The sequence below is a fragment of the Calonectris borealis genome, chromosome 2, assembly GCF_964195595.1.
Source record: "Calonectris borealis chromosome 2, bCalBor7.hap1.2, whole genome shotgun sequence".
Lineage (NCBI taxonomy): Eukaryota > Metazoa > Chordata > Aves > Procellariiformes > Procellariidae > Calonectris > Calonectris borealis.
Window position 1 is genome coordinate 170939980 of NC_134313.1, and position 19137 is coordinate 170959116.

General features: G+C 53.5%; 2 protein-coding genes across 10 annotated transcripts; both read right to left on the bottom strand.

The window, feature by feature from the left end:
* Nucleotides 1-118: 118 nt before the first annotated feature.
* On the bottom strand, nt 119-19064 carry LOC142079720 (zinc finger protein 777-like). Of its 9 annotated transcripts, XM_075144456.1 has the most exons (10): nt 18359-19004; nt 17675-17801; nt 17079-17204; nt 16775-16891; nt 16420-16530; nt 6810-6923; nt 5798-5893; nt 4763-4879; nt 4471-4584; nt 119-2382 (listed from the first exon to the last, which is right to left on the bottom strand). In XM_075144456.1, the coding sequence occupies exons 1-10, from the start codon at nt 18737-18739 to the stop codon at nt 1337-1339; spliced, it is 2349 nt and encodes a 782-aa protein (XP_075000557.1). In that variant the 5' UTR covers nt 18740-19004; the 3' UTR covers nt 119-1336. The 9 variants fall into 9 exon arrangements, 5 of the variants coding, with proteins under 5 accessions (XP_075000557.1, XP_075000556.1, XP_075000554.1 ...); XR_012672769.1 differs by lacking the exons at nt 119-2382; nt 4471-4584; nt 4763-4879; nt 5798-5893; nt 6810-6923 and adding exons at nt 8662-11012; nt 12503-14265 and having other exon boundaries at nt 18359-18838; XR_012672767.1 differs by lacking the exons at nt 119-2382; nt 4471-4584; nt 4763-4879; nt 5798-5893; nt 6810-6923 and adding exons at nt 8662-11012; nt 11486-14265 and having other exon boundaries at nt 18359-18838.
* Nucleotides 7057-7452, bottom strand: KRBA1 (KRAB-A domain containing 1; the record flags this gene model as incomplete). The annotated part of the gene is made up of 1 exon (XM_075144516.1): nt 7057-7452. A coding segment is annotated over exon 1 (396 nt), but the record flags the coding sequence as incomplete, so codon positions are not given.
* Nucleotides 19065-19137: the final 73 nt, after the last annotated feature.

Here is a 19137-nt window from a genome sequence, read left to right on the forward strand (position 1 = left end):
AGCAAAGATTTGCCTTGAAAACGGGGGCTGGGGGGGCGGCTGACCCAGAGTTTCTCCTCTTGTTTCAACCTTGCTCATCTTTTCTCCTCCCCCTGTATAATGACCCAGGGCATTTCTCTAACAATTTTAATTTAAAAAAATACAACATTTCCAGCCAACAAAAAAGCATCCTAACAAAACTTAAGCAGAAACATGCACATAAAAAGGCTGTTTAACAAAATTTGTCACAACTGTCTGACAGCGAAGAAGCCCTGAACCAAAAGCGGCTCTTGCCTGACTCAGCAGTGCTGCTGCTTCTGTATTTTTTCTTCCACGAGGCTCAACGCCATCGACAACAAGGCGACAGACGATATATCCAGACTCTTTTATTACCAAAAGGAATGAACCATGTCCTTGCAATGTCACAACACGTCCGACTCTCAGCAGCGCTCTCCCTCTTAAGAGACACTGAATATGAGCAAAAATACAGTTTCTGAAGGAAAACATTTAACGAGCATCTAAATGTTCTGTTTTCATAGGATTCGGAAAATTGAACAAACACAGAGACCTGTGACAACGTGGTAAAGTAAGTGCAACACAACTTTAAGGCTATGCAAAATGAAAATCATATTCCAGGCTTCCCGGTCATTTTACAGCTGCAGGTGAGGACCCCAGCCTTCAGGAATCTTCTCGCAGGATTCAGCAGCACGGAGCCCCTGCAGCTCCGTGATTTAACGGCGGGAACAAGCTGCCTCTCAGGCTCTGCTCCCTACTGTCTAGTTGCCACTTCCTGAAGAGGCTTCTTTCAAACAGCCACAGGGTCAACACTTCCTTTCTCAAAGCATTTCTCACGCGTGGGTGTTTCCTGACACTGTTTCACTTGTTTAGTGGACAGTTAGTAACTTTAATTAAGTTTAATTAGTAACTCGCTTGTTTTCAGCCCAGTCCCTGAACTCCGGACTCTCAGCAGCCTAGGGATAACATTTCAGATATTCTCCAGCCTGAAGCATTACAAATTGTTCCGTGTGTCGATGTGATTTCTCTCCTGCGTGGATTCACGGCTAGCAGTAACTCTGAGCACCACAGACTTCCTGCACAGCTCCAACACGTCCCCAACAGCTACAGGCACTGGTGGAAGCTGTGAAACAGCTCCGCAGACCACTGCAACGCCGTCTGCGGAAAAGAACCCCCCAACCTTCTCCCTTTGCCTGGGAGGGGGCTCAGGACGGCTGTTCGACAGCCTCCTCCTCCCGCCAGGGTCCAGCACAGAGCTGGGGGATCCTGCCACGGCCCTGCCGCCTGCCCAGCAAGGGTGACAGCCAAGCGGGCTGCGAGACCCCCAGCTGGATGGGATTTTCTATATGGAGTGCATTACAGACCCCCTGATCTCTGTGCAGGGCCAACCTGCCAACGTCAGATGTGTTTCTTGCACGTGACTCTCCTGATGCTTCATGAAACTCCTCCTGAGCACAAACCTTTTCCTGCAGAGGGGGCACTGGAAAAGCCCCTCTCCCGAGTGCCGGCGCTGGTGGTTTAGAAGGTAATCCTTTCTCCTGTAGCTTTTGTCACACTCAGAGCACTTGTAGGGCCTCTCTCCTGTATGAGTCATCTGGTGTCTAACGAGCCACGAATGGCAAACGAAGCTTTTCCCACAGTCGCTGCAAATGTAGGACTTGCCCCTGCCCTGGCTCTGCTGCTGGCTCGCCGGGCTGCCCCTGGGCACGAAGTGCTGCCTGCACCTGGTGCAGGCCTCTGACTTGTCCTGCGGGTGATCCCAGCAGGGGCTGGCTAACGGGTTTTCTGCGGGGAAGTTCTCCTCGCTTTCCGCAGACGGTTGCTCCTCTGCGCCGAGGCCACTGTGGTCACGAAGCCTGGTTCCGCCCGCAGGGTTTTGTCCACGCTCGGTGCGGGCCACCAGCTGCGGCCCCGCGGGCAGCCCCTCGCAGGAGGCAGGAGCAGCCCCCTGCCCGATGCCTTTCTCACCCGGAGCACACGGCTGCGAGTGCAGCAGGTGGAACACCCTTTCGCTGAGACTCTTCTCACTCGTGGGGCCTGGAAACGTCTCCCCTTCTCGGGCTCCCTGGGGAGTCTGAAGATGTTCCTGCTGGCTGGAGTTTCTCTCGCATTTGTTGTATGCGCACGGTCTCTTTCCAGCACTGCTTTCCTGAGCGCTAAAGAAATCTAAGTGCTCACCAAACCCTCGGTCGTACCGAGCGTCACTCCCAAGACTGTTCCCAGTGGTGTTTGTTTCCATCATTTCTGAATTCCACTGACTGTCCCATGTCACTCCGGGGCTAGGATCCTTGCAAAACTTCTCTCCAGGTCTTCCTGGTACCTCCGAGTCACACACTGTGCTTTCAAAGCAATCTGCTGGAGGATCCCTCTTTGTGTTTTCATCGTGCACTGAAACAGAGATTTCAGAGCCTTTCAATTAAGGAAGCCACTTAAGAATATCCCTCCAAGTCTACAGCCACGTCATGCTAATGGAAGAACAAAGTAAATAAGATGGGAGGGGAAGAGCAAGTACCGGTGTTCCACTGAAACAAAAACTCCAGGAAAATAAAAGGTCTTTTTGCAATTATTTTTTTAAATCTATGTGAAAATTCACTAATGCAGTGTTTCATCTTCACCCGCTCATTCACATGTCTGAAGCGTGAGGCCTAAGTTCCCTGACAGGGCGGGCACTGCCACCCCTCGGTGCTCTCAGCTGCTCTCCAGACACTCCAGCGAGCATCCAGAGAAGCAAGGTCCAAGCTGAGGCACCGAAGCCAGCTCAGCGAGTCAGTGTGGGTGCACCCCTTCTCGTACGTGAACTGTTGTCTCTGCAGGCTGGGCTTCTGGGGGGAGACCATCTCCTGCCATGTCTTTGTCCAGAGAGCTCGGAGCAGTGCTGAGCGGAGAGGAAGGCTCTCGCACCTTACGAGTGATCCCCAGACAGGCACACAGCTCCGGCTCGATGCAGAGGGATGCCCAGACTGACAGCTGTCAGTCAGACTGCCTCTCCCCTAGACGCCTCTCCTGCTTTCCTTGGAAAACATTTACGGCTCCTGATAATCCAACCCAAAAAGGTACCTGGTGCCTTAGCTGCTTAGGCACAGCTCTAGATTTGCCATCGGACAAAATTGTTCTGCTGACCTGCAAATTCCCTCTTTCTGTAATTACTGTTTCCTGTGACAAATATCCAGTGTTTCATTTTCCAGATTATTTTCACCAATGCTCTGCAGCCCAGCTTTCTAACGCTCTGTGATTTTTCCGTCCCCTAAGACCTTTGACCCTTCCAGCATCCGAGAGTTGCTACAGAAAGACTCCACTGAGCATCACGAAGGACCACAGGTCTCTCGGCAATGCCAGCCAGATAAATCCAAAGTTACCTGCACCCCATGAACATCCTGAGCTCTTATTTCTCTGGCTGTGCTGGGGACATCAGCACACAAACGTGTTCCCACAGGCCAAGCTAAAGCGTCAATGTAAAAGGCACCGGTTGCTCTACGGTAATTGTCTAAGCATGTCCTCTCACCCCAGTAACTCCAGGTTATGTGTAAGCACAGACTGGAAGGTCTGGAACAGAGTCAGCTGGGGAGCCCACCCTGTGAGCTCCCTTGGAGCAGCTGGAACTCCCCCAGGAAGGAGTTAGGTGGAGCTGGTCCAGCCTTACACCAGGGCAATGGATGACCTTTTTCTGCGGGGCAAAATCATTCACGTCGGCAGTTCCCGGCATACTGAGAGTTTATCCCTTGATTTACTCTATAGTAACTTCACCACGTGCCCATGAATGTTTAAATAACTCACATGAAGTGAAGGAATTCCAGGCTACCAACTGATTTCTACACAAAATATTCCTTCGCACCCGTTCCTCCGTTACCCACTTGAGAGCTATACTGAGCGGTCCCGGCTTGTGGCCCAAGAGATCGTATTTAATACCCCTATCCAAAATTGCACACCTGTTCCCTGAGGTTAGGCCTTGATCCAAAGATGAATCTCCCTCTATTAACTCCACCTCAAGCGTGACCCACACTCCAAGTGCGCTCTGTATAAAAACTCTTCCGAATAAACGTTAGCATGTACATCTCCAAATCACACGTCCTCAAATTGTTTTGCCTTAAAGCTGCCTTCTCTTTTGCTGCAGGGTAGTTCTCCTGCTTGGGAACGCAAAGTCAGGGCTCCATGTTCATCAGCACCAGGTTTAGACACCATCAAGCCAGCTGGAAGTACAAACTTGATCTGTAAGGCCTGAGCACACCTCTGTGTTTGCCTAAACAGAAACCCAAGACAGCGCCTATGGCAGGTTTAGGCCAGCTGGAGGAGGAAGGAGCCTCTTCAGCTGACAGAATCCGAAATTTTTGTGAGCAAATATTAACTAGCAGACTGAGGTTGGTTCCAGTTCTTTCATGGCTTACAATATAGGTAAGGTCATGACATTTAATATAGTATAAAAAATGCTCTAAATTAGATTTACTGTCCCAGAAATCTCAGCTGAAATCCATTACTGACCTGTACTTGAATCTGTAGAGATTTCTTCTTTCTCCAAGTCTTGTCGTTCCGGGCAGCGTGGCTCCTCCTCTTGTTTAATCCATGATAAAACGTCAGTTGCATAAGTCTGAAATCCTGCTCATTGGGGAGAATTTACACAATTGAGAAACACCAGAGAAAGATGCAAAGCACGGAAGATTCGGGAATTCACAAAGATAAGAAAAGTGCTGACAAAGCCTCAGGGAAGACATGACAGGAAGAGCCACCTGAGGGGTAATTCCTGCAGTGCGAGTTTTTGCCAGGGAATCCTCACCTGCGTCAGGGTCTCTTGGGAGGTCCTCGCCCTCTGCGCCTGGCAGCTCCCTGGCATACGCCTCTTTGCCTTTCTTGGTCTGACTTGAAGCCTCAGGCTCATAAAACGCTTGCTCTGCTAAAGGAGAAAATTCAAAACAAGCACATTATAACTGCGTAAGCTCAGGATTTCACAAGGGTGAAACCTGCTCTTCTTTTGTTTTCTGTTTTCCCCCAAGCCAAGCTCCCATAAGCCCAGTTTCTTAATGAAACCTGATGGAAAGGTCTAAAAATCCCAGTTTGCTACATACACTGGAAGCCAAGTAAAACTGCAGTGGAGCCAACAGGTAGAGCTGCTACCCTTTGTAAAGAGTCAGGACAGCCAAGCTCCAAAGCAGAACAGTTTATGTGTAACACAAAGAGATACCACCAAGTGAGAAGGCAAGAAACAGGTCCCTGGCCTGCGCGGCCTCCCCGTACAGCAACAGCACTCAGAGAAGTCCGTGCGCTTGCTCGTGTACGCAGAAAAAACACAGAAGAGAAGGGAGGAGGGAAAAGGCAACCCGAAGCCTCTGGATATGCAGGAGGAAAGGCACTGCGGCCCCTGCAAGAGGCGGCTGCAGGGGACATGGAGTTGAGGAGCTGCCGCAGCCGCCCCATGCAGTGGATGGCACCAACCACAGACCTCATTCTGGCACTGATTTTTGCCTCCTCCAAGTTAACCCATCAGCCCCAAAAAGTGACTAACGGCCCACTTTGCACTAGATATTTAACCAGCTTAGAGCTATCAACTTGAGGGAAGCAAAGTAAGGAATTTAAGGGAGAAATTGCACTGCTTGGATGAAAATCAGCCACACTCTGCAAACTCCAAAATGGCCGTGAGAAGGGAAAGGCAAAATACCAGCCCTTACCTGTCAGGACTGGTGGCAAGTCTGTTCCAAACTTGTGAGCTTTTTATAGAAGATTTGGAATACATGAGAAGAGGTGGGAAAAAAAAAAAACCCTTGGAATTTAATCCCTCTGTTTCATTTTCCCTCCGAGGTATGCAGTTACTCACCCAGGCAGGGCTCTTCAGGAGCTTCTCCAGCCTCCCCCTCCTGCTGATCTGCAGCGCACAACTCTTCCTCTTGCTTAACATGGATTATGCTGTCTTCTGTTAATAGGAACCAATGTTATTTTAATTCCATACAGAAAATTAATTCCAATTCTCATCCCATCCCAGACACAGCTCTGTTCTAGCTCACATTCTAGCGAAACTTAAGTTCTAGTTCTCCCTGACCAAGGTCTCTTAAACAGACTAAAATAATTGTTCCAAAACCCTTAGCAAATGTTTGAGCTTCAGAAACACAAAAGTTTCATGCAAGTGTAATGTCCATTTTGTTGCAGCGCCCATTAGCAAATGAAAACACGTTCTATATGGCCCCGGGAGAGGAGAGCGCCTCTTGAATTCTCGTTCTCAAGGTCTGTGTCTCTTTTGGCTCTGCCAGAGTTATGCCATTCCCTTTTCAGTCGCTATCGGTAAAAAGCACACCACTTCTAACCCATCAGAAAAGCACTAGTGAGAATTATGAATGAAACTTCCTGAAAAAAGAAAAAAAAATAAGAAATACCTAATGAAAAACAAATGGGCGAATGCTCTGCACATTACCTTTATACCTCTAACACAATCAATGCATTAGAGGAATACTTTGCACAGGTGTGTAAAAACAACAATATTGTGTACGTTTGTGCACACGGAACAGAAAGTCCTCTTGACAGCCAGCCTTCAGACTGGAAAAGGGAACGTCAGCCCACTCTGCCTGGCAATGCAGACATGGCCTAACGGCAAGGGGACTGCAGGTTTGACACAGGCAACTTTAGGCAGCTCAGCAACCGGGAGAGGGGACAAAAGGTGGTTTGATGTAACGTTCCATTAAGACTGGGAGGGATGAGGTGCCCAACATCCAAGTTTGGAAGACCACGCTCAACGCAGCCAGCACCGTGGAGAGGCTGATGTCCCAAAAAGAGCCCAGCTGCCGGGTTTTCGGCGGTCCATATCCCAACAGCCCGGTCATCCTGAAGCCACTCACCGCTGCCGGTCTCTGCAGGATCACCTCTCCCGTCCCCGTCCTCGCAGCTTCGAGCACACGGCTGGTTCCCGTCTTCTGACTGCGCCTGGGCATCACGTCTGGGAGCGTCCGGCTCTGCGGGAGGCGTGAGGTGAGGCGCAGCCGGGGGTCCCGCCCGCACGGGACCGGCGGGGGGACAGCGGGGACCCCGCCGCCTGCCCACCGCCCGCTCCCACCCCTCGCCACGCGCCCGCCTCGAGGTCGAGGAGGGCGCCAGGCCCTTACCGAGGGAGAGCAGCATGTGGTAGTTGCTCCTCATGACGGCGCGGTGCAGGGCCCGCTGCCAGCCCCGCAGCGCCCGCCACTCCCGCTCGCTGAAGTGCACCCACACGTCCTCCAGGTTCACCGGCACCCGCGGTACCCGGGGCCGCGCTAATGCCCGGCCGCCGCCGGCCGCCCCGCGCCTCGCCGACACCCGAGGGGCCCCGCCGCCGCCGCTGCCGCTGCCGCCGCCGCCGCTCTCCAGCCGCCGCTCCAGCGCTTGGAGGCGGCCGCGCAGAGCCAGCGCGGCCCGCAGCTGCCGCTCCGCCCGCGCCAGGCGGGCCTCCAGGCGGAGCAGCCGCGCCGCCACCGCCTCCGCTCGCCCGACCCGGGGACCGGCCATGGCCGCTGCCGCCGGCCCGCCGTCGCCGGTCCGCTGCCGCGCTGCGCGGCCGGCACCGCAGCGCCCCCTGCCGCCGCCCCGCGCCGCGCACTGCGGCGCCCCCCGGCGGGAGGGCTCGGGGCCGCTGGGCCGGGGCGGGCGCGGGGACCTCGCAGCCGGAGGAGCGCGGGGCCGGCGGCACCGCAGAGCCGGGAGGGACCGGGGTCCCCTCAGAGCCAGGAGGGACTGGGATCCCCTCAGAGCCGTGAGGGACCAGAGATCCCCTCAGGACCATGAGGGGTCGGGGTTCCCTCAGAACCGTGAGGCACCGGGGATCCCCTCAGAACCGTGAGGCACCGGGGATCCTCTCAGAGCAGTGAGGGATTGGGGTCCTCTCAGAAGCGTGAGGGATCGGAGCCCCCTCAGAGCTGTGAGGGATTGGGGTCCTCTCAGAAGCGTGAGGGATCGGATGCTCAGAGCCATGAAGGATCAGGGTCCCCTCAGAACTATGGGGGCTCAGGATCCCCTCAGAGCCATGACGGATAAGTTCCCCACAGAGCCATGAGGGTGCAGGACGCTCAGAGCTGTGAGGGATCAGGATCCCCTTAGAGCCACGAGGGACACAGTCCTCTCAGAGCCCTGGGGGGCTCAGCATCTCCTCAGAGCTATGAGGGCTCAGGATCCCTCCAGAGTCGTGAGGGTGCAGCATCCCCTCAGCTCTCTGAGGGATCAGGGTCCTCTCAGAGCTGTGAGGGCTTGGGTCCCTCAGAGCCGAGGGGCTCAGGATCCCTTCAGATCTGTGAGGGACTGGGGTCCCCTTAGAGCTGTGAGGGGTTAGGGATCCTCTCATAGCTGTGAGGGATCTGTTCTCTGCAGAGCCATGAAGGTTCAGGATCCCCTCTGAGCCCAAGTTCTGGCCTGGCCTGTCATGCCAGGGTGCAGCGCAGGGTCTCTGTGGTTCATCTCAGCATGGCTCCAGGTGCCACCATAGCCCCGGGATGGGGTGGTGAGGCAGCCGTGCGGTGCAGCCCAGGCCTGGGCTGTGGTTTGCAGGATGCCGCCTGCGCGGCCCTGCTCCTGCTCTGCCAACTTGCTGAGGAGGAGCTCCCTGGGGAGCTGGCCCTCCTATTGGCCCCATCTGCAGTTGCAGCAGCCCCTCGGCTCTCCTGGTCTACGCAAGCATCAGGGGAAGCTCATGTCTCAGGTACATTGCAAAAACGAGCACAAAGCTGAAGTGGTTGGAAGCCTTTATTGGATCTTGTGCACAGGCTATACCCATCACAGGGAAATTCAGCAAATTCAGGTCTTCCAGAAGCATCGGGGATCTCCACTGCAAGCGTCCCCACAGAGTTAGGTTGGGTGACACCCCCAGGCCTTCCCTTTATGACTGACAGCTGCTGTGTGACTGACAGTCTACTTGGAATCACCACCTCACCTTATCCTCCTAGTTTGGTAAGTTTGCTAAACTGTCTGGCCATCAGCTATGCAAAACGGGACCTCCCTTACCATCAGAGGTGATCAAAACTGCAAAGTTAAAAGTTCATTTGCTAACATTACCCACGTGGCTGATGTGCAGATGCTTGCTACAGGATGATGCTGAGTTCTGTCAGCTCTTCATAGCCTCCTCCGATAGCAGGAATCAGGTGTTTGACCTGCAGTACAACAAACTCCTCTTACCTGCCTTCTTTAAATTTTGCCTGGGTGTCCCACCCCATGGCGATGAGGACATACTTCTGGGCCAGGAGAGGCTGGTGGGCTCGTACTCCTCCCGGGGACGTTCAGCTGAGCTACGCTGGGCCTCTCAGCTTGGCACAACAGTTGTGTGCGCTACGGGGCCATGCTGAGGATGGCTGGAGCGCCTCCAGTGTTTGGAAAGGACCAGGCCCATCCCAGGAAGGGACAGAAAGAGGCTTAAGAACATGACAACAGTGCTAGGTGACACTGATTGTGACATGCGCATGGTTCTGGTCCTCTTGGTGAGGGACAGACCTGCGGGGAGAGCCAGGCTGCCAGAGGATGATAGGGCTTCTCTGTATTTACATGTATTCTTGTTGTCTTGCATTTAGTCGTTACGTAAGGAGCTGGATGCGGGAGAGCCAGCGTACCTCTCCGAAATCCAGCATTCCATGGGATGCAAAGAATTCCCACCTCTATGTGGTAAGACACAGAGAGACATTTATAAACAAAAATCTGAAGTCATAAAGCAATAAAAACCATGGAATTGCTCTAACAACAGAAAGTACTTGCAAAATGAACAAACAAAAGCTTGACCTGCTTTTAAGCAAACTAGTTTGCATTTGCTGGAACTTGAGAATCCAATAAGACGTTGCTGTCCTGGGCACACCTGCGTCAGTTTTTTTTTTTTCCTTTATTTTTCTGTCCATTTCTTCACCTTCTTTTGTGAAGAATATCTCAGCCTAGACATCTGGCTTTGCAGTGGAGGCTGCTGTCCTACTCCAGCCTAAGCTATAGCAGCCCAAGTAACGGAAGGTCAGGAAAAAGTTGCACACTGAGAAGCGCCACCCGAGGATGATAAAAGCTCAGCGCTTGTTCATGGAAGGTGCAGAGACTTCACGATGCATCTCATGGTGGGTGTGGGAGACCTTGCGCTCCCAAAATACTCCCTCCTTCCCCATCGCATCTTCTCTTGCCTTCCCCTGTAGCTTCTGCTCTTTCCTGTAGGCATCACTCTATCTGTGCAAGGGGAGAATTTAACTTCTTTCTCTTGGTCTTGGAAGAGCAGTGTATTTCTATGTCGCTTGACATTTCTTCTTGGATTCAGGGTTGAATTTTTGCAATTTAAGCAGCACTAATCTCAAAATAGCTCTGTGATTTGTTATAAATATACATATTTGTCTCTGAAATACAGGGGAGCTGTGCTAGAATAAGGAAACTATGACTCACTGTGCAAAATACTGCTTCATCTGTATTATCAAAGGCAGCATCAAGAAATGATGAAATAGGAGCACATCAAGTCTTCTGATGCTCAGACAGCAGTTAACGTATGAAGTCTTCCAGTAAAAATAGGAGAGTGCTGTTGAGATGGCGTAACCCTCCCCAGCTCACACTTCTAAAACGCCAATCTTTTCACTATCCGAACGCCAATTCTTTTACAGTTGTGGCTGCAGGGACACCTTTCAGATGCAAACACATCAGATGTCAGGCAGCTTCTTCATTTTCTTTAACTAATGTTTAAAGCTAAAATATCTAATAATAATGGGGGTCAGCACTAGAACGTACACGACAATAGCGCAACTGGGAGGAGAGCTGGCAACGTGGCAGGACTTTGACATTTCTTGTTATTGTCCTTTTGTAAGATGCAGAAACAACCCAGAAAAGGCACCTGAAGTTTTGTTTGTAGAATAACCAATGAGCGCTGCCGATGTGATCATAACTAAGATTTAGGATGTTCTGGTCACAGGGGAATTGGTGACAAGTGCCCCTCCGCTGCTTTATGCAGCAGCACCTTTATCTCAGAATACATCCTCCTCTTCCTAGACTCAACGGGGCTAAACTGGTAACAACTGCAATGCTGCGGCTGCTGAAAACTTTTCGCTGGCAGCAGGATCGACGTGATCTGCCTGCAGGATGAGAATTGTATGGTGAGCTTATTTACATCCTATTTTTAGATACTTTTACCATTCAAGCCCTGTTCGGATTGCAGATACACACAGGGAAAACAATGCTCCTGCTCAGGTTCCACTGCAATATTAAAAAAAGAAAAAACAATGAAAACCCACTCCGTTCTTTTTCCAATTCAAGGTAGACTTTTGTCTCTCCATCAGTAACGTACGATACTACAAACTGCCATTTACCAGCAGGTAAAATTATTAAGAAAGAAAAAAAAAAAAGAAGCATTTAGAACTTCACAGCTTTAATCCATTCAAGTTTAATGTTATTGTTATTAAAAATCAAGTATCTACTGCTGCAAATTTAGCATTTTAACAAACAGATAGAAACAAGTTCCCTGCCCTGAAGGCTCACAGTCTAAGTAAAAAAAATGTAAAACATAAACAACCAGTTTAACCGGACTCTGGAGAACTGACTAATTTACCTGCTTATTGGACAAGACCCAAACTGCTTGTCTGGGTATCAAATGCCCCGTTCTGCTAACCGCCAGGAGACTCTCCTTCAGCATGTCAACCAGCGGAGAAAAACCAGTCCATGTTCACTGCTTGATGGGAGCAAGTGGCCACCAAACACTGAGAAGCGACAAGACGTGAAACCTTCTGTCCTCACAGATTTCTTATTTGGAAGAAAAAAATTGATATGTGCACAGAGAGGGGCTCACCACACACAGACCTACTCAGACACGTCAGGAGCCATGAAATCAAAGACTTCAGCAGCACTAGGACGAGAAAAGGCAGCAGACAGTTGGTCACCAGGCAAACACCTGCAGTGGTTGAAGACGCTTCGGCACGCGTGGCTCTGTGCCAGCTCCCACAGCACGGGTTCAGAGCGGGTTCACACAGGCTCACCCCGATCTGCTCCGGGCAGGAATCAGATTAACTTAAAAAGCCCAGAGCTCTGAGCTGGCCTCGCTGGCTGGGCCGAAGCAGGCACAGGAGCGCTCCTGTCTCACACTGCTGGCAGGGCAGGCGACAATGAACAGCAAGGACCTGGAAAGAGACCTCACGCCTTAGCCAAAGGAGTTTCCAGACTAAAACATCTGCCACTGCAGCCAGCTGGAGCCAGAGAAACATCTCTGTCTCCGAGGGCATGAGCCAGCCACCTGCATCCTCCCCTTGGCAGACACTTTGGAACCAGGAAGCAACAGAGGGGTTTCTAAAGCCCAATTAGTGATGAGGAAAATGAGCAGCAGGTTTAAAACAGGTTAGGCAGCAATGCCAGCCCTGAAGCTGCACTACGTATCTGGGCAATTTGCTAAACACATTTCAGATGCTGGGAATTTTTTCTTAACGGTTTGGGATATGATGAAAGCTGATGCCCAAAACCAAAAACATCCGTCCCCAAGCTAGCAGGAGGAGAAGGAGATGAAGGCAATAATGAAATACAAAGAAAAGAAGTGTTAATGTACAGGCAGTCAGCAGAAAGTTATCCCAACACTCACTTCAGCCTGGGAGTACAGGCGCGTCCCACCTCTGGCTTACAAGTGGTTTCCCCATTCAGTTCCACTGGGGGTCTCGTAGAGGTATGAGAAGGGGTTTGGGCGATGCCACCTCCTTTAGGTGTGCTCAGAGGTGACAGGCAATGGAGCACATTCCCCTCAGTTACTGCAGTGCAAACCCAGAGTCTGCAGCGGAGCATGTCCCAGTGCACATCAGAAGAACTCCAAGCAGAACGTGGCCCTATCATCGTAATCTATAGCAAACTAAATCCGATTTCAAGCTCTACAGAAGGAACTGAACCTATCTCTTCTAGCTAGCTTCCTGAGCAGAAGCAGCAGTGAAAACGTCATTTGGTCTGTACCGAGGCACGGAGAGAGCTGGGAAGCAACCAGCTGCCCTTCGTTGGCAAAGGGGGCATCCGCGCAAGCCGTCAGCGAGGCCTCACCCTGTGCACGTGTTTAGTCGCCAGGAGTCTTTTGCGAATGTGCAACTTGCCCGTGAAATTGAGGACAGCAGAACTTTGTCAAGGGGAGCTGCCAGGCAAACTCCAGGCGAAGAAGAGCTTCAAAAAACTCAGCCTCACTGGAACCAGTTCAAACAACTGACTCAAACTTGGAGAGGCCCAAAACACTTTTGTTCTTGAGAGATTTTTGGGCAGACTATGAGGTACTGTGGCATACCATCACCACCATGAAGAAAAGGGCAGTGGTGCCAAGGTGGATCCTAATTCTACTTTGCTTGGATCTTTGGGATAAATTGTCAGAGAGCCTTTAACGCTGAGCAGCAGAGACTCTCCTCTCCTCTCCTCCCTCCTCCAGGGGCTGTAGGGCTGCGCGAGCCTGCACAGCCTAGAAGCTGTGGAGCGGTGCCTTCCTCGCACTCTGCGTGACCACACAGCTCCTCTCGCGCAGGTGGATCTTCTCGTGCTGGAGGAGGTGCTGCTTCTGGGTGAAGCGCTTTGGGCACTCGTTGCATTGGTATGGCCTCTCCCCCGTGTGGATCCTCTGATGCCGGATCAGATTGGAGGGATGGCTGAAGGTCTTCCCACAGTACGAGCACCAAAGGACCCCTCCGCTCCGGCCCGAGTGCATACGCCGGTGGATGATGAGGGTTTTCTTTTGGGAGAAGCACTCCTGACACTTGTCACACTTGTAAGGCCTCCCCCGCGGGTGGCCCCTCTGACTTGGCTTGCAGCTGCCATTGGTGTTGACGCTTTTCATGCATCTGGGACTGCCGTACACCTTGTCTGTGGCTGGGACGCTGGTGTGGGCTTTTGCATTCTGGTTCTGCTTAAACCTCTCCGTGACCACACGGGTCCTGTCTTCCACGTGGGTCCTGTCTTCCACGTGGGTCCGCCGGTGCTGCTGCTGGAGGAAGCCCTCCTCGTCTCCAGCGTGCTCACTGCCGCACTGCGTGCCGTGGCTCTCCTGGTGAGTCGTCAGCATCTTCTTCAGACAGAAGCCTTTCCCACACGCAGTACACGAGTGAGGTCTCTTGTTGGGACAGTTTTGCCCGTAGAATGTGACAGCATTGCCTTCGCTGAGACCCTCTTCCCCCGGAGAGGATGGCACCAGCCTGCTCATGCCCTGGTTTCCCTGCTGCACAGGAGAGCTGTACTGACTACCAAAGGGCAGCACCTCGCTGGAACCCTGGAAAACCAACTCCTCCGACTCCCTGGATAAAGTCGTGGGAGGCTCTGAGCTTTGGGGGCATTCCTCCGAGTCCAGCTGCTCTATTTTGAACGTTATCACCTCATCTGCTGGAACTGGCAAGAACAACAAAGGGGACATTCACTGGTGTGAGACACAACACGCTTCTGAAATCCCCCCCACTCCTTCCCCCTCCACCCGTGAATCAAACAGGCCGTTCTTACACAGGGAGTGTGAAAGGCAGCTGTGCTCACAGACCAGCTGAAGGACCGAAAGAGAGAATACAAGCAAAAAGCACAGGGATGCTTCCCTTTCAGCTGGCTGAGGAGTGAGTGTGAGAAGCCGGGGGGAGGGGGCAGAGGGAAGTGCTGCCTTCCAAGACAGCAGAGTTCAGCAGTTTCCAAAATCATCTCCAGCCGCCTTCCTCCTCCCAAGCACTAAGATCTCATGGACCTGGGGCAGCCCTTTGCTTTCCTCCTCAGCACATGTGCCTCGCCCCCCACACCAATGACTCGGTATTTCTCACTCTTCAGAGGGCACCAGCTCATTCCCTGAGATCCACCTTCCTTCTACTCCCAGGATGTGGTGACCCACCTGTGTAGCCCCCTTCTTGAAAGGGGACACATGAACACTGGCTGGTTTTGACTCGAGACATGCCTACTACTGCTCAGGATACATATGTAATGAGGAAGCCTGCTCTGTAGTCCTCACTGAGGCAGTACAAATAGATTTTCTCTGAGGGTTCATTGCTTTTCATCGCCGAGCTAGCTGCCTGGGGTCTTCTATTCACACTAAACCTGTCTCAAACTTTGCCTTGACTCTCATTCCTACCTGAACATTTAATTTTAGTTGACCTGGATATGAATATGACCCGTGGAAAACCAACCAAAGGTCAAGGATGGAAACTGCCAACACACAACCATTTTGAAAGTTGTCGACAGTGTGAGGGCAGAATCTAAGCAGGGATCAGCCTCCTGTCTGGAGAACGTCACTCCCCAGTTCACTAGTGCTGTGCAGAGACTGACAGCAGAGAGGCGACAACATGACTAAAGGGCATGAGAAAAAGCATCTAAGATTTAGTCATAGCAGGGCAAATACCACGAAAAACTGAGCAAGCCTCACTGATACCTGTGAGGCAGCACAAGGAGAATAAACAGAGACCAGGACTGAGGGTGAGGAAGTGACTGGTGAGCTGGGGACAGTCTACTAATCAAGTAAATATTACATTATTATTGGGAATAACAGAGCCATCCCAGCTCACCGGTGACTTCCCTAGCCTCTAGGTAGCCACCAAGGTACTGCTCTGGAGCACAGCTCCCTCTTCTGAGGATGCTGCCACCAAGCCGAAGAAATTCCAGAAGAGCAGCAGATGTGCTCTGGAGGACGCGAGACAGGACCCACAAGAAGGAGCGGAGCATTCCGGGCCGGGTGCCAAGAGGCCCAGGGGCTGCAGGGAAGAGCTGAGCTCTGCAGCAGCCACAGCCTCGCCGAACGCTGGCGACAGCCTCCCTGCAGCAGGGTGGGAGTCAGAGGTGACATTCCATCCGGGAATTTGCCCAAACCCCTTCTAAGCCCGCTTTGCTTTCAGCCTTTGCTGTGCCCTGCGGCAGTAGGTTCTACAGCTTGCACATGTAGGATAACAGACTCTGCCCTGCTTGGTTTAAAGCAAACGCCTGCTCATTTCACCTGGGATCTTGGACAGTGAGAAAGAGTGAAGGTTCATTCCTTCAGCTCCTGCTGTGCACTGCTCACCCAGGCACAGACCCGTGTTGTATCCCCCGCTCCGCCACACCTTCCTCAGGCTGAGGAGTCCTGCTGCGTTCAGTCTCTCCCGATACGGAAGCTCTCCACCTCGCTGCTCTGCTCTGGACCACGTCCCTGCCTACTGCATCCCTTCCAAGACTGAGGGGGCAGAAATCCACTCAGTTCCCCAGGTACTTTGGCATAACATCGTCTTTGGAGAAGACCTTGAAAATTGTTCTTGGCTTCATTCGTAATGACTCCTTGTATTCTGTCTGATTTATTTCAGGGATGCCTGTCTCACCTGCAGCGTCTTGTCCACCCAGCACTTTAATCTTCCTACTAGTAAAATGTTCCGTACGCTTTCTGCCCGCTTTCCTAACCTCAGCGTGGGTCTTGCTCCTTCCCCACTGCCCCGCTTGCCTCTCCTCAGTCCCTGCGTCTCGGCATACGCTGTCCCACAGCAGGAATGCCGAGGACTCCCCGCATCTCCAGCTGCACAGCGCACTGTGGGATTGCTCGGAACTCACCCACACTGAGCTCGGTAAACTCTGCATCCTCTGTGGCTCCCCGCTCCTCCGCACACAGCTCTTCCTCTTGCTTCACAACGCCCGCAAAGCTCGGCTCTGGAATGCCATAGTCTGTGGATGCAAAGAGGAAACTTCTTTACTGGTTATCACAGCACCGCCTGGCTCTTCCTTTGCCCAGGAAGCCTGGTGCCAGCTACTCTGCTTTCATATACAGCCTCTCTCCAGCATCTCCCGTTCCTACTTCTGGGAGCTTTACTCCCCCCTGCAGAGAAGTGGTTTTCCCTTTACCCGCCATTTCAGGAGCGTGCCCTCCCTGCCCGTGCGTCCAAGCACACCCTTTCAGAACAACGCTCACCGGGTCCGGGTTCAGCCAGCATTGTTCTTCCTTCCAGGCTCTCCTGTCCCGTTGGGCACTGCGCTCCTCCTCTGCTGTCCTGGCTGTTCACATCAAGTCTAAACAGCAGAGACTCTGCTAATGGGAAAGATCAAACCCGTTACGTTTTCTTCTAACACTGTTACTCCCCCTGAACCCACTCCTCCTGAGATCCGAGAAGTTCCCTCTGTAGCCAGTCAGGACTGTCACCTTGTGATGTCCTCTGTCTGGTGACAACAACATGCAAACATTATGCCTGCGAGTAAAGTTGTAATTCATCTCTTGCCTGCACTTGGTTCTGCTGGAATTTCTCTCTCTGCCAGGAATTCTCTCTCGGCCCCCTTATCCCCATCGCAGGGTGCTTCTCCTCTCTGAAGCCGGGACAGGAGGTCGGGTTTGGAGATTGCATAATCTGTTGAGGAACAGAGATACAAAGGTTTCCATGCTGCATCAAAATGCCCGTTGTGTCCATGGGGAGAAATGCACTTCCCAAACCGGCTCCATGGCCACAACACACCACTCGGCAGCACGGCCAACCCTCTGCACGGCCCACCGGGAGATGGCGGCTGCCTCCTCTGCCAGCCAGCCCCACCCCAGCGGGGAAAAACCCCGGGGGGCCGAGGGAAGGGGCCTGCGGGCTGTGCTGGCGCCCAGCACCGCTCCGGTGCCGTGACACGGAGGTGACTGCGGCCAGTGCCCACACCCAGTGAGTGCTGGACACGGAGGGACTGGATGTGACGCGCGCTGCGCTCTACGTTGCCCTCAGCAACGTGCACCGACTTCTCCGTGTTTCTCCAAATCTGCTTTCCAGGTGTGGGAAAAAGTCCCCAAAACGGAGCTAGTCTGGAAGCGCCGATAACTGACTGAAAAAGTGATACTTACCCAGAGAGATCAGAGATTCGTTCTTCCCTCTCAGCACGTTTTTGTACAGCTCCTTCTGCCATTCCTCCAAATTCTCCCACTCTTGTGCAGAAAAGTAAGCGGCATCGCTTTCAAATGCCACCGGGGCCTGAAATTGCAAAAGTGACACACTCAGCGCCGGGTCTGGAACCTGGAGCCAACAAAACATCCTCAGGAAACACCCCCGGTTCTATATTATTGCTGCTGTGTATCAAATACTGAAAGAAGAAAAAAAAAATCTTGCCTCGGGGCATTCTCGTGGCACAAAGAGAGTAACGACTCGGCTCTTCAGTTTAAAGAACTGGGTTCGTTTGCGCTAATTCCCGGATTACCAACTGTGAATTCCACAATATTCACACCTCCCCCTGCGCAGGGCCTGATCCCATCACGCAGTCTGGTCCTCGGTGTGGGGGAGAACCTACCATTTATCGTAAAAGGCCACAATCTGTCCTTTTGCAGCGAGACACAGCTGGCTCTAAACACATATCCCAACAACCGCTCCCCGCTCCCGAGCCAGGAACGCGACGACAAGCCAAGTTCTCCGGGGGGAGATGGCTGCCGGGCGCAGGCGAGGCGCCTTGGAGCCCGGCCCAGCACAGCGGCCCCGGCCACCCGCTCCCCCCCTGCCTGCGTCCCCCCCAGAGCCCTTAACGAGCCATTTGTTACCTTGGGGACCTCGCCCCCGGGGGGCAGCTGCAGGATCCAGAAGTTCCTGTTCTTCAGCAGGTTCTCCATGTTCTCCAGGCGCCGCTGGAGCTGCCCGTACTCCTGGATGAGGGTGCCCAGCACGGCCAGCTTGCTCTCCAGCTGGTTCCCGAAATCCACCACCGTTTTCTCGCAGTCGAAGTACTTCTTCTCGGTGGTCACCGTCCGCCGCTCCAGGTTGAGCAGCCGCGAGGCGTGGGCGTCCAGGCTCCGCTCCACCGCCTGCACGGCCGCCACCACCGTCCACAGCGAGATGCTGGCACCGCCCGGCCTCGGGGCTTTGCCCGGCGCTGGCGAGGGAGCCGCGGGGAAGCAGGAGCTCGTCGGGTGCGGGGACTCCATTCCCGCTCCTCTGCACCACGGGTCCCGCCGCCACCGGGCGTCCTCCGGGGCTGTTAGGGGGCGGGAGGGAGCCGGGTCAGGAGCCCGGCCCCCCTTCCCGCTCGGGCCACAGCACGCCGAGCCCGGCCCCCCTTCCCGCCCGGGGCCACAGCACGCCGGGCACCGCCCCCGCCCCCGCTCCCGCCCGGGGCCACAGCACGCCGGGCGCCGCCCTTCCCCACACGTGAGGCACCGGGCCCGGTCCTTCCCTTCCCCGCCGCAGCCCCCGGCCGCTCACCGCTGCGTACCCGCCACCGCCGCCGCTCCGGACCGGGTGCCGCGGCCTTATCTTGCCGCTCGCCACAGCGCCCCCTGCCGGCCGGCGGCCCGCCGCGCCCGGCCGCGAGAGTGAGTGACCG

Bases quoted from the DNA above. Each gene is read 5' to 3' on its own strand.
- LOC142079720 (XM_075144456.1), bottom strand. From the start codon at position 18,739: ATGGAGTCCCCGCACCCGACGAGCTCCTGCTTCCCCGCGGCTCCCTCG. The intron at 16,892-17,078 runs GCAAGAGATGAA...CTTTCCCATTAG, and splicing joins TCCAGCAGAACCAAGTGCAG to CAGAGTCTCTGCTGTTTAGA. The intron at 16,531-16,774 runs GTGAGCGTTGTT...TTGCATCCACAG, and splicing joins GCTGGCTGAACCCGGACCCG to ACTATGGCATTCCAGAGCCG.